This window comes from Cervus elaphus, chromosome 23, assembly GCF_910594005.1.
Source record: "Cervus elaphus chromosome 23, mCerEla1.1, whole genome shotgun sequence".
NCBI classification, from domain to species: domain Eukaryota; kingdom Metazoa; phylum Chordata; class Mammalia; order Artiodactyla; family Cervidae; genus Cervus; species Cervus elaphus.
The window spans coordinates 3,349,955-3,364,285 of NC_057837.1; the positions used below are offsets into that span (position 1 = coordinate 3,349,955).

General features: G+C 39.4%; 1 protein-coding gene across 4 annotated transcripts in view; it reads left to right on the plus strand.

The window, feature by feature from the left end:
- The window catches only part of ANKEF1 (ankyrin repeat and EF-hand domain containing 1), an 87,982-nt gene extending 81,840 nt beyond the window's left edge, over nucleotides 1-6,142 (plus strand). For all 4 annotated transcript variants that reach the window (XM_043884632.1, XM_043884628.1, XM_043884631.1 and 1 more), the window contains 4 exons: nucleotides 987-1,213; nucleotides 2,385-2,548; nucleotides 4,726-4,863; nucleotides 5,890-6,142. In XM_043884632.1, the coding sequence (XP_043740567.1) occupies nucleotides 987-1,213; nucleotides 2,385-2,548; nucleotides 4,726-4,863; nucleotides 5,890-6,048 (688 nt within the window). In that variant the 3' untranslated portion in view covers nucleotides 6,049-6,142. The remainder of the gene's footprint in view (nucleotides 1-986; nucleotides 1,214-2,384; nucleotides 2,549-4,725; nucleotides 4,864-5,889) is intronic.
- The last annotated feature ends 8,189 nt before the right edge of the window (nucleotides 6,143-14,331 follow it).

A 14,331-nucleotide genomic window follows, 5' to 3' on the forward strand; every position in this document is an offset into this window, starting at 1 on the left:
AGTTGCAGACTTGATAAAAGATATTGTTATTATTACTATAACATTTAATGTCAAAGAAAGATTTAAATGTGTTTATTATCAAGAGGTAACATAAAGCAACTAACAATAATTTGAAGTTTGGGGCAGTGAATTTTAAATGGGACTAAAATTTTATTTTAGTTTCATAGTTTCTGAATGATAAATTGCTTTTAATGAAATCGAAAGAATTAATTTGCTTTTTTTTGCTTTTTATTTTTTCCTTTAATCTTTGTTTTGTATTGGAGCATAGTTGATTTACAGTGTTGTGCTAGTTTCCAGGTGTACAGAAAAGTGATTCTGTTGTGCATACACATGTATCCACTCTTTTTCATATTCTTTCCCATATAGATTGTTACAGAATGTTGAGTAGAGTTCCCTAGGCTACACAGGAGGTCCTTACTGATTATCTATTTTATATATAGTAGTGTATATATCAATCCCAAACTTCCAATTCATCCATTCTCCTTTGGCACCCAGAAGTTTGTTTTCGAAGTCTAAGAGTCTGTTTATGTTTTGTAAATAAGTTCATTTGTACCATTTTTGGTACAAAATTTTTGATAGATTTTATTGCTTAGAATTTTAACAGTGATGGTGCATTTAAAAATTCATAACACACAGAGGAAGTAGATACAAAATTAAATAATGTAGCTTTTCTATTTCCTGTCAACTTTGATCTTCACTGGATCCAGTTTTATAATTTTCCCTGATTTTAACATCTAACAAAAATTGTAATCCCTAAGATCCAAGCAGCTTCTAAACTAAACATAATGTATATATACACAAAGAAAGTTGACTATCAGATGCAGAACACAGTTCAAGAAAAATTATGGCACAGAGTTTAACTTGACCCAAATCTTTCTTGGTTTACAGTTCAACAACTTAATAAAGCTATGAAATCTTGGAATTTTTAGCCTCCAATGCTTGGATCAACCCATATTTTTAGCTTGTATATCTATCTCATTTTACAGGGCTAATGTTAATGCAACAGATAATTTTCTGTGGACTCCTCTTCATTTTGCATGCCATGCTGGCCAACAAGATATTGTTGAGCTTCTTGTTAAATCTGGAGCCGTGGTAGATGCCCTTTCCATCAACAACTCAACCCCCTTGAGTAGAGCCATTGAGAGCTGTAGACTGGATACTGTAAAATACCTACTTGACATCGGAGCTAAATTCCAGTTGGAGAATAGGAAAGGTATGTGTTTCATTATAAGTGATTAGGGCTAGAAAAGAAGGATTTGTGTTAGATTCCCAAGCCTTCTAAGTCTATTCTTACAGGACCACATTTTCCCTTAAGTCACTGTTGCAAAAACTAACCCGAGTTAAATGTTATGGAACTCTGTCTTATACATAGTGCTTCTCAAATCACTAGTGTTAAAGAATCAGTTCTCCATGTTGGTAATTCATTGTAGACTGAGACTTTTGTAAAATACAATGAAAAATGATTTACTAGAAAAATGAAGAGGAAAAAAAAACCCATAAAATACAAACCCAAACTTTTAAAAATCTTTGGATTCAAATGACAAAAATTCTATAAAATAGCTATAAAAATTTCTAAACATTTACTCTTTAATTCCTGTACTTACTTCACTGGGAGCCCATTCCATTAATATGTAGACTGACACCAGTATGCACTTCACATTTTGAGTCATCACAGTGTTTTAGCTGTGAGTTTCTAATAATTGGCATAGTTAGAAGCCCCTGTAGACTTTAGAGTCTTTCTAGAGCTAAACAGTAATTCCTGAAATAAGACTCCTAGGAAGTAAATGGGAAGCCTACTTTATGTCATAAATTTTCTGCATGAAAAAGTGGAGGTGTTTTGAGAGTGGGACTCATTGCTTCTTTTTGACCTGAAGGAGCTTGAATAGCTTTGACTGCTTCAGGCTGCCTCTGGGTCACAGATAGTATCGTTAGGCCTGCCTGAGGATGTAACAGAGGTCGTAATATCCAGCCATCTGCATAGAGTACTTATGACTTCCAGCTTCCCCAGACTTTTTGAATATACCTCCTTCTGTCACAGGAAGGAGGAAAGCATAAAATTGTCACACATGAAGGAATGTGTACACTGTGGGAAGAGAACTAGCACTCAGATATTCAAAATGTAACCTACCACTCTTTCCTATCAAACATGCTCAAAGTAATTAACAAGAAGAAATGGTTTTGTTGGTAAATGACACTTTAAATGATAAAATTTTAGAGCTGGGGCCACTTTAGAGAATATCTGAACCAATCTGTGACTTTTATACGTATCACTGGCTTCAGTAATCACCCTTAGTACCATATGCTTAGAGCTGATGAGCTGAGATTTTACTACATGGTTTATTATTAATCTGTTTAATGAAACTCTAAATTTATGTTTTAAACAGGGCATGCTGCCATGGATGTTGCAAAAGCTTATGCTGACAGTAGAATAATTGCTTTGATTAAAGAAAAGCTGGATAACTTGCCCAAACCAGCAGAAAATCAAAAACCAAAAGGCAAGCCACCACCCAAAGCAAAGACTGAAGGCCCAGAGATTAAGAAGGAAGAGGTATGAAAAGCAGTTGACTCCTCATTAGTACCTGGTGCGGCTGCAGCACCATTTACTTATTGTTACAGTTCATGGGCAAATAACATGCAGTTCATGATTTCAGGACAAGTAGGCAATAGTTCTAAAGAAACATCTAGCAAGAAATTTTCTATTACTGAAAAGTCTAAAAAGTTCTCATTGCAAACAGAATCCACACAAAAAACAAGTTGGTTGAACCAAATACTGTTAGAATGTTGAAAAAAGAACTTATATTAGAAGTGTATATACACTTAGACCTGAATTACACAGATTCGATAAGGTGTCCCAAAAGGGAAGTGTAGGGTAACATTTACGAGAAAAGAAGTAAAGCATGATTTTCATTCATTTTGATTTCATAATCTTTCACTACCCACTTTACCACCCAACTCCCAAGGAATTTTTATTATTATGAACCCTAGGATATGTAACTTGGATAATCCTGCAAAATGACTTTAGAAGGCTTTAAAGGTGCCAAATTGTTCCTGGTAATCTGGAGTGGTTTGGGTCCCTCTAAATTATCAGCTATGGAAAATTCTGAAGGAGATGGGAATACCAGACCATCTGACCTGCCTCTTGAGAAACCTGTATGCAGGTCAGAAAGCAACAGTTAGAACTGGACATGGAAAAACAGACTGGTTCCAAATAGGAAAAGGAGTATGTTAAGGCTGTGTGTTGTCACCCTGCTTATTTAACTTATATGCAGAGTACATCATGAGAAATGCTGGGCTGGAAGAAGCACAAGCTGGAATTAAGATTGCCAGGAGAAATGTCAATAACCTCAGATATACAGATGACACCACCCTTATGGCAGAAAGTGAAGAGGAACTAAAAAGCCTCTTGATGAAAGTGAAAGAGGAGAGTGAAAAAGTTGGCTTAAAGCTCAACATTCAGAAAACTAAGATCATGGCATCTGGTCCCTTCACCTCATGGGAAATACATGGGGAGACAGTGGAAACAGTGTCAGACTTTATTTTTTTGGGCTCCAAAATCACTGCAGATGGTGACTGCAGCTATGAAATTAAAAGATGCTTACTCCTTGGAAGGAAAGTTATGACCAACCTAGATAGCATATTGAAAGCAGAGACATTACTTTGCCAACAAAGGTCCATCTGGTCAAGGCTATGGTTTTTCCAGTGGTCATGTATGGATGTGAGAGTTAGACTGTGAAGAAAGCTGAGCGCCGAAAAATTGATGCTTTTGAACTGTGGTGTTGGAGAAGACTCTTGAGAGTCCCTTGGACTGCAAGGAGATCCAACCAGTCCATCCTGAAGGAGATCAGCTCTGGGTGTTCATTGGAAGGACTGATGCTGAAGCTGAAACTCCAATACTTTGGCCACCTCATGGGAAGAGTTGACTCATTGGAAAAGACCCTGATGCTGGGAGGGATTGGGGGCAGGAGGAGAAGGGGACGACAGAGGATGAGATGGCTGAATGGCATCACCGACTCGATGGGCATGAGTTTGAGTAAACTCCGGGAGTTTGTGATGGACAGGGAGACCTGGCGTGCTGCGATTCATGGGGTCACAAAGAGTCGGACATGACTGAGCAACTGAACTGAAATTATCAGTAGAAGATTGTTGTTTGTGGGGGTTTCCCAGACATCAAGAATTTGTCCTTAGCAGGAAGCTCTAAGTACATTTCTAGGCTGGAAGCTTCTTTTAGGGAAACAGATGGATCCCTCAAGATTTTTGGCTGACACAGGATAGGGGATGAATTTCAGGAAGGAAAAGTTTTAACATTATCAAATTGGAAAGGGTTAGAGGTGATAGGAAGCAGACAGAGTTGAAGGAATGATCGGCAGACGGTAGAGCGTACTAAGCATGGAGGAAGAGAGTAAGGATAGCCAGAGGTAAAGGAAGATTGATCAGTTACAGCTCCTAATACATGCACCATTATCATTTTAGTAGGAATACATCCTTCTGATTAATAATGGCCACAGATCAAGGATGGATCTTGGAGACTTTTGTGATCGGTCACCAACACTAATTAAGTTAAACAAGGCAAAAGAGTTATCTCTCCCCACCCAAAGTTATAATGGTATTCTATTTCATTTCAAATTATAATTTGTATAGTAGCATTTTTTCAACTTCAGAATATTAGAAAGTATACACAGGTTTTTGACATTGATAGTTGTTTTTTGGTTTTTTGCTCTTTTCCAGGAAACACTTTCAGCAATGTACACTGTACCAGCCATCGTGGAGGAAAAGAAGATGCGTAAAGATAATGTAGTTCATCTCAATTCATTGATTACCAGTGGTTATACCAAGAAAGTGGATATCACATTTATCCCACAGAGAGTAAGTACTTTAGAAAGATCATAACGTGGTATAAACTCCTAATGCCTTTTTTCAAATACTTTTTATGCAAAGCACCCAAACAATTCTCCAAAGCTTATTTTTTATAGTTGTTATTTGAAGTTGTCCTTTTTCTAGATCCTACTGCTGACAACTAAGTCAGTCCAATTTGTATAGCTTCCAATATCTTGTATTTTTATTTTCTGTATTGACTTCTTAATTTTCCTTGAACAATTGAAGTTGTCTTTGGTCTGGGCCATTCCTTGTAGCCTTGTAGTCACTGAATTTTATAGATACTTTCTCTGGGTACTTCTTAAAGTCCAACCCTTCCTCTTTGTACACACTGCTACCATCTCACTTGGGAGTTTTATACTAATCAAGACTGGATTTAGTACATAGCTTCCTTAAACATCTACAATTAAAGAGATGAAGATATATTTGGAGAACAAGAGTGGTCTTGCTAATGCTCATCAAACCATGCTGAATAATAGACCACCAGCTCCTTCTGCCCCCTGCTGTGAAAATAATTTTTACTTCCCCATAACACATGAAGACAGTAAACTGTCTATTAATTCCATTGCTTCCTGGTTTTGACATCCTGAGAATGAACAGCAGTGGGCCTCAGGGTCATCAGAGAGGTAACTGAAGGGCATTTCAGTTGTTCAGATAGTCACCATCAGAAACAGTGATGCCCATGTAACCGCTAATGTCATGTAAGAGATAAAAGTTAAAATAGACTTAAAATTTGTTGTTGTTGTTCAGTAACTCAGTCGTGTCTGACTCTTTGTGACCCCATGGACTGCAGCCCGCCAGGCTTCCCCGTCCTTCACCATCTCCTGGAGCTTGCTCAAACTCATGTCCATTGAGTCAGTGATGCCATCCAACCATCTCATCCTCTGTTGTCCCTTCTCCTCTTGCCAGAAGTAAATTGGATAGTTTTAAATTGACCAGATTGAAGGTTGTCTGGATATTGGCATGTTTATTGGCTGCCATGCTAACATTCACTCTGGATGTGGTTGTTTGTTTAAGATCTGGAGTCCCGAAGCCACGACAGCAGAGCTGATCAGAATGAGGGAACTGCGCCGGGAGAGGTTCACATATGAGGTAGATTTTGATGACTTCATGATGCCCTTTCAGAAGCACATCACAGAGAGAGCACAAGCAATGGAAGCTAGCTTCAAGGCGTAAATCACAGCGGTTGCATCTCAGAATAAACATTTTGAGGCCCAGGTACCAAATGTTGGAGAAAGTAGATTCCCATCAAAGTCAAAGCAACTCACAAGTTAAGCACTGTAACAAAATATTTGTCTTTGCTTTAACAACTGTAAATATTCTTAGCTGTCTAGAGAAGTCATGTTTTATTTTGCAATGAATTGCATGTCATTCTGGATAAATTCCTCAATCTTCCTCAAGAATGTAGTAGAAAAATGGCATTTTTGGTTATAAACATAGTGTCATCATCAAAGAATTTACAAGATGTACATCATTGTGTTTGTTTGTTAAAGATATCCTTTTAGTGGAACTGAATGAAAGCTATTTAATATTAGGGAAGAGAAGCCCTTTTTAATACATTAAGGAAGCAGTTTTCTTCTCACACATCATCATAAATGATATGCATTAGATACTTTGGGTCAAATAAACCCTGATGTCTCCAGTAGACACTGTTGACACTTCACCCATTTCTCCTCTGTTTTGGAATCATAGCACTCTCAGGCGTGACTTCCAGATGCTATAAGATGCCCATGACACTTAAACTTGTACCATAGGGCTGAAGTACATGAGAATTAGTACTTTCTTGGAAGCAGCCCTCAGTGACCGACAGATTCAGTGTATCAACACCCCAGCTCCCTCATCATTCTGGTGAGATTATTCTGAAGTGCACATTCTCACTGTCAGCGAGAGCGCCCCAGAGAGATGAGGATCAAGTTGCCCTTGGTGGTAGTTTGATAATGTGCCCTTCACTGGGTGCCACCCCTCCCCTGTCCCCTCCCCTCTCCCCTCACCTGTCCTCACCCATTCTGGCTTTATTGGGTTACCTCCCAGAAACTTAAAATCCTTGTCTGAGGTTGCTTCTGGAAGGACCAAAACTAAGACAACATCTATGACTTTGAGTCCTCTAGCAAAAAATTTAAAAGGGCACTCCCTTATATTCTGTTTGCTACAAAATAAACATTTCCTCAGCAAGGGGGATTTGCCCCCAGCATCTTATGCAATTGAGAAGCAGTTCAAGTGGTATTCATGCAGTAGGTGATACTCTGGACAAAATTTCCAGATGCCAGATAAAAATATATATATGACAGAGAAGAACTAGATACCGTATGTGACTTTTCCTTAAGGCAAGTATGTATGGGGCAAAGGGGAGGGTGGACATAAGGGACCTACCATGAAACTTCACAAATGTCCACTGAGATTTGGGTCTGGGGCCTTACTCATACTTGGAAAAGAGGTATGTCAGGATTCTATCAGAGAAATAGAAGGAGTAGTACAGATGGATAGGTGGTATAGACAGGTAGGTAAGTAGATAAAGAGATTTGTGCAAGGAGTTGACCTACATGATTGTTGAGCTGGCATGGCAGCCAGTCATCAGGAAAGGCAGGCTGGAAAGTCCTGGGCAAGAGTTACCCCTGAAGTTCACTGTGGAATTTCTTCCTCAGGAAAATCTCAATTCTGCTCTTAAGGTCTTTCAACCAATAGCATCAGATTCACCCAGACTATTGAAGGTAATCTTTACGTAAAGTCAACTAACTATAGATATTAATTGCATCTACCAGTTCCTTCACAGCAACACCTACAATTAGTGTTTGATTAAGTAACCTTGTTCTCATAATTAAGACATAAAACTGACCATCGCTGGAAGCATTCTACTAAGTAAAAAAACTAGTGGGAGCATTATCTGCACCAAGAAATGCAATGGGTGCTGGGCAGGAACTCCAAAAATATATACAAAACCCCATTGACAGAGTCTATTTTAGGATCTGCCTTACCAGAGGACACCGATTCCAATCTACAACTCCGTCAGCCACACACACACACACACACACACACACACACACACACGTGTGTGTGTACGTACATAAATATATGTACACCATGAAGCCCCTTTCCTTCAGTCCCCTCCCTCACTTTCCACAGGTGGAAAAGCCTTGAACAGTAGCTAGAGAGTCAGGGAGGAGGCAGGATGAGGGAGTGAAGTAGCGAACCAGGCCCATCTTTCCTGAGGCAGCTTGAGCTGCTTACTTACAAGTTTTATAACATGGAGCCTGGACATTTGCTCTTAGACAGAACTAAATTTTGTTTGTTTTATGAGTTTTTTGGGAAAGTTTGCTTTTTCATTTAAACATTTTGATTTAACACCAGTCTTAGAGAAAAGTTGCAAGAATTTTACAAAAATTCCTGAATATTCTTCACCCAGACTGCCTAAATGTTATTTATCACATTGCTTTATCTCCCTTTTCGATGTGTATATGTGTAAATTTTTTTCTGAATTGTCTTCAACTGAAGACATTATGCAATATGTATTTCCCAGAATAACAAGGACATTGTTTATATAACCACACTGTAATTGCCAAAATTAGGAAATTAATATTTCAATTAACTATTTAATATAAGTGCCTTATTCATATTTTGTTGTTTGTCCCAATAAGATCCTTTATAGAAAAAAAGTTCCAGATCATGGGCTATATTCAGTTGTCACATCTCTTTGGTCTCTTTTGGCTTAGAACAGTTTCTCTATCTTTCTGTCTTTCTTATTGGCATTAGTATATTAGAAGAAAACGGGCTAGTTATTTTGTAAAATGGTCCTTAACTGATTTTGATTTGTCTTTTGTCTCCTGTAGAATATATTTAAGTGATGCACCTTAGGCAGGAATACCACAGAAGTGATACTGTGTTCTGTTCAGTACATCATACCATGAGGTCCATGATGTTGATGCTGTAAACTCGGTCAGCTTGCATCCCTTGGTTAAAAATGATATCTACCTGGTTTCTCCTCTGTAGAGTTCTTCTTTTTACTTTTGTACTTAAAAAGAATCTCATGGATATATCCTTTGAAACTACATAAATTTCCTGTTACTCCAATGACATTCACCCACTAATTTTAGCATTCATGGACGACTTTTGCCTGGAATAATTGTTACAGTGATGGTTGCCATAAGATTATTTTCTAATCCTATTATTTTTTCTGCATTTATTAGTTGGTTTTGTATTGCTGGTCAGAGCTTTCTCTTCTTCCTCATTAGTTTATGTGTTGATTATGTAATCGGTCTGAACTCATGCTTTGCTTTTTCACTCAAAAGGTGATAATCCTATACTGTTATGTATCTTGGTCCTCATATTGTTCCTGAGTTGGTCAGTGAAAGCTCCTTCAAGCTAGCTCTTGAGGACATGACATTTTATTTCCCACAGTAACTGGAGGGTTTTCTCTTTCTTGAATGTAAAAGGAGATGCCTACCCATGGTTTCATTCAAGAACAAGAAAAATGAGTCTGCAACAGGTCTTCAGAGTCTTTAATTCTCTGCTGTCACTCTGGTGAATACAACAGTTTCTCAATTCCAGTTTCATAGACAGTGCTATTCTGTGATCACCCTCGACCGTTTGCAAACGTAAACTGTGAGAATGTGTTAATGTCACATCCTATTAATTCTCTCATATATATGAAGTGTTTACACTCATTCAAATGACTCAGCAACATGTTTGAATGGGACTTGTGTGAGGGGACATTCAAGTGACATAGTTTATTTTGAGTTTAATTCTAAACTCAAACAGAGCAAAGCCAAAGGTCTTTGATGTCCCATAAGGCCATCAGTGCTCTTCGGAGAGTGGTCCATTGATCAGCAGCATCAATATCACCTGGGAGCTTGGCCCCACTCCTACCAAATTATCATATAGAATTCCATTTAAGCACAAAATATTTTGTAGAGGACATTTTGCTGACTTAGAAAGACCATCTGTCAAACTTAAAAATATTAATTTAAAGTATTATAAATAGTATGAATAGTGATCTCAGACTTGTAAATATGCAACACATAAAATAGTAATTTTCTGGGTTTTAGAATTATGCATTGGTTGTTATCATCTTATGTAGCTCATCCATTTTTTCTATCTTTTTCTTTCTTACAATAGATATGCATTAATTTACAATAAAAAACAACAACAAAATTAAAAAAATACAAGTTGATCCAGAAATCCAGCATGGGAAAAATAAAAAAAAATTTTTTTAAAAAGTGATTTTATCAGTAGTATTTGCCTCTTTTATTCTTACATAAATATATATATGTATGTATATTAACTTAGTTAAGATTCTCTCAGAACCTAGAGATTGTCATACAATCTCTAAGTGAAGTAAGTCAGAAAGAGAAAAACAATGTATATTAAGGCATATATGTGGAGTCTAGAAAAATGTTATGGCTGAACCTGTTGGCGAGGCAGAAATAGACAGGCATAGAGGAACAAAAGGACAGCAGGGAGGGAAAGGAGAGGGGGATACACTAGGCGATTGGGATCGACATATATACACTAATGTGTATAAAATGGATAGCCTTTTGACGCACAGGAGACTCTGCTTAATGCCCTGCAGAGACCTGAATGGAAGGCAGTCCCCAGAGCAGGGGCTCTCTGTACACACAGCTGACTCACTGCGCTGAGCAGCAGAGACTGATACAGCGGTGGGAAGCAACTATGCCCTAAAAAATAAAATGAAACTTTTTAAAAAGAAATGCTGAGCCAAGAATTCAGATACAAGTGGTTTGTTAAGGAAGTGGTTCCTGGGGGCCAGACGAGGGAAGGAGGCCAGTGATGGGAAAAGGAGCCAGGCACAGAAATGGGGAGCTTTCTGATGAAACGCCAGCTTCTATGCAGCCCTTGGCGAGCTGCAGAGCACCAGGGAAGGGCGCCGGGCTTCTGGATTCCCAGGCCAATCGGTTACAGGCTAGAGGGAGTGCCTGTAAGGCTATTCCAGTGCTCAAGGGCAGCCCAGAGAATTGAACTGGTGGGTCACGGTGTGAACAACTGGCTGGAAAGCGGGAAGTAGCTGGGTCGGGTGCATAACATGGAAAAAGAAACCCCAGGATTCCAGGTGGTCACCCACAGAGTGAGCTGCAGGAATGATGCCCAGGAGCTGAAGCTGAGGGGGAAATACTGTTCTCTACACCCACCTCTGTGTGCTCAGTCACTCGGTCACGTCCAATTCTTTGCCAGCCCGTGGCCTGTGGCCTGCCAGGCTCCTCTGTCTGTGAAATCTTCCAGGCAAGAATACTAGAACGGCTTGCCACTTTCTACTCCAGGGGATATTCCAACCCAAGGTTTGAACCTGCATCTCCTGTGACTCCTGGATTGGCAGGTGGGTTCTTCACAACTAACGCCACCTGGGAAGCCCACCCTCCTCTATGCTGACCTTCAAATGTACACTTGGCTGAACTGGTTAGGAGTGTGGTTTTATAGTCAGTATGTTTGAATCCTTATGCTGCCATTTACTAGTTTCATGTCTTTGGATCAAGTTACAAATTGTCTCTGAGCCTCAATTTCATCTATGAAGAAAGGATAATAATATGCCTTTTAATAAACTGTTGGGAGAACAAATGGAATAACATCTATAAGGTTTCTAGTTTTGTGCCTTTGCATGGTTCATGCTCCATAAGTGATTTGTTTTTCAACTTCTTTCGATCTTGGCTGCAAAGTAAACAAAAGGAGGCACAGGGATGTGGATTCCAACCTAGGCAATCAGAAGAGTAAAAGATTCATTTTCAGGCTGTCAACTAAAGTGACTTAAACCTGTAGACACTTTGTCTAGTTTTTGATAATCAGACAAAGATGAAGAGTGCACATTTGCTATAGAAATAGTTACTAATTCTTAGTCATTCTAGCAGATAGTGAACCAGTGTTCACTGTTTTGGTCTACAGAGCCTAATCGAATTTTTATAGAGTCTAAAGAGATAGCTAATGAAAGCAGTGTCTTAGGCTGAGCTCCCTAGAAACAGGGAGCTGAAGACTCTTGTATGTGTCTTATTGTGGGAGTGTTCCCGAGAAACTTATAAGAGATGATGGGAGCAGGATAAAACAGAAGGAGGACCTAAAACAGAGAAAGCTAGCCCTAGCCTGATTCCATGGAGAGCTCTGGAGGATGAATTGTAGCACGGAGTTTGCCCCCTGCCCAGAGGAAAGAGGCTAGCTATTAGAAACCTCAGATTTTTCACCTTGCTCACTGACAAGTTGCCTCCAGTCAACCAAGGGCAATCCTCCAGAGGAGAGGGTAACTGAGCTAAAAGCAACCACCAACCACAGTAGCTGAGCAATGGGTACTCCAGGAGTTAGAGGAAATCTGGGTAGCTCTGCAGCATCTGCTATAAATGGCATGCTTTTGTCTGCAAAGTTTTAGATAGTGATGGCTTGAGGTTCATTTTTTTACTACATGCTTTCTCCTTAAAAAGAAAGGAGAAAACTTGTCTAAATCATTCTTAATTACAAAGAACAAGAAAGAACAGCAGTGAGAGCCAATTCAGCAGCAACTTAGAGAAAGCTCACATATCCCACTGGCAGTGTCTGATTCTTCAAACTTGAGTTGGTATTATCAGTCACTGAAAAACTATAAACAGGAGAGACAGAAAGATGTATTCAGCCTCATGCTCAGGATATGGTCATGTCTAATTGGTACAAATGAACCAACCCCAGTGCTGTTAGCTTAGCAATTTTTATTGAATTCACAACTAGGCAGATTCACAATGAGCATGAAGGTCCTCAAGAGAACCACTCAGCCAATAGTCTGTTTTTAAGGGAGCAGTATGAAAAGAGAATTCAGGCTTCTACAAAAAGGCATAAATTTGAAGTAAATAGTCATCTGTACTGCATTATTATTTTCCAAATATTTGCCTAAGGTATATATTTTTCCTGAAATTGTGTTTAAGTAACAGTGGATCCTGGGGAAAGTTTACAAATGAAGGTAGATGGGGCTTTTATGAAAATCAAACAAGCTCATGCTAATATACTTAGATCATTAGGTAATTGTTACCGCATCATGAATTTTATCTGGGCAGTAAGGAAGAACTTAATATTCTGTTAACATTCTAGAAGTCATTGAAGATTTTTTTATCCTAGATAAATAGTTGAGTATTGTGTGGTGTATGTGTTTTATTTATAATTGAGAATAATTGTCTTTCCTCTGTATCTTCAGCAAAAAAAGATTTTGAAGAAGAACTAATACACAAAAGATAATTTAATTTTCATAGATTTAGTTTTTTACAAGATGAGGTGAAATATCCATGTATTCTTTACACTTGGGAGATTATTATATTCTTTGTTATTGGGACATACAGGCTCCAGTGTGTTTCCCTCCTAAGAGAGTTGGAAGTAAGATAAGTATTTCCTCACCTCATAAAAAGTAAATTCTGAAGGCAACACAGAACAGATGAAATGGCCAATAGACAGAGGATTACTGATAAAGATTCAGCAGTAATACATCCCAAGATAAAGCAATGTCTTGCAAAGCAAAGGAAAGGCTTAGCCAGGAGGGGGATTGATCAGCAACAGGATCATCCCTAAACAACAGCAGCCAGGCCAACTGACTGTGTCTCTCCAGGTTCTCCTCTGGGCAGGGACCTCTGGTCTAGGCAACACATGCATTTTGTTATAGATCTAGGCCTTTCCAGGCTGGTACCACCAGAGCATTGAATCAACCAGTGATACTTGTGGAGAAGGCAATGGCAACCCACTCCAGTACTCGTGCCTGGAAAATCCCATGGACAGAGGAGCCTGGTAGGCTGCAGTCCATGGGGTCGAGAAGAGTCGGACATGACTAAGCGACTTCACTTTCACTTTTCACTTCCATGCATTGGAGAAGGAAATGGCAACCCACTCCAGTGTTCTTGCCTGCAGAACCCCAGGGACAGGGGAGCCTGTTGGGCTGCCATCTATGGGGTCGCACAGAGTCAGACACGACTGATGTGACTTAGCAGCAGCAGTGATAGTTGTTCTGTACACAGTTTGGTTTTATTCATTCAGTGTGTATCTGCTGAGCACTGATAATGATAATCCTGGGATTGTTCCTTGCTCTTCCTCTGTGGTGTCTCCCTGGACTGTGACCCATTCAGATTGTCTTTCCATGTTTTCTGCATAATCTGGCTTCCAGGTAGATTAGGACAATGGCAGATGCTGGTAAGAAATAGGAGTGGAGAGATAGGAGTTGTTCAGCTGCCTAGTCATATCTGACTCTTTGCAACCCCATGAACTGCAGCACACCAGGCTTCTCTGCCCTTCACTATCTCTCAGTGTTTGCCCAAACTCATGTTCATTGAGTTGGTGATGCCATCCAACCATCTCATCCTCTGTTGTCCCCTTCTCCTCTTGCCCTCAGTCTTTCCCAGCATCAGGGTCTTTCCCAATGAGTCAGCTCTTCATATCAGGTGGCCAAAGTATTGGGGCTTCAGCTTCATCAGTCCTTTCAATGACTATTCAAGGTTGATTTCCTTTAGGATGGACTGG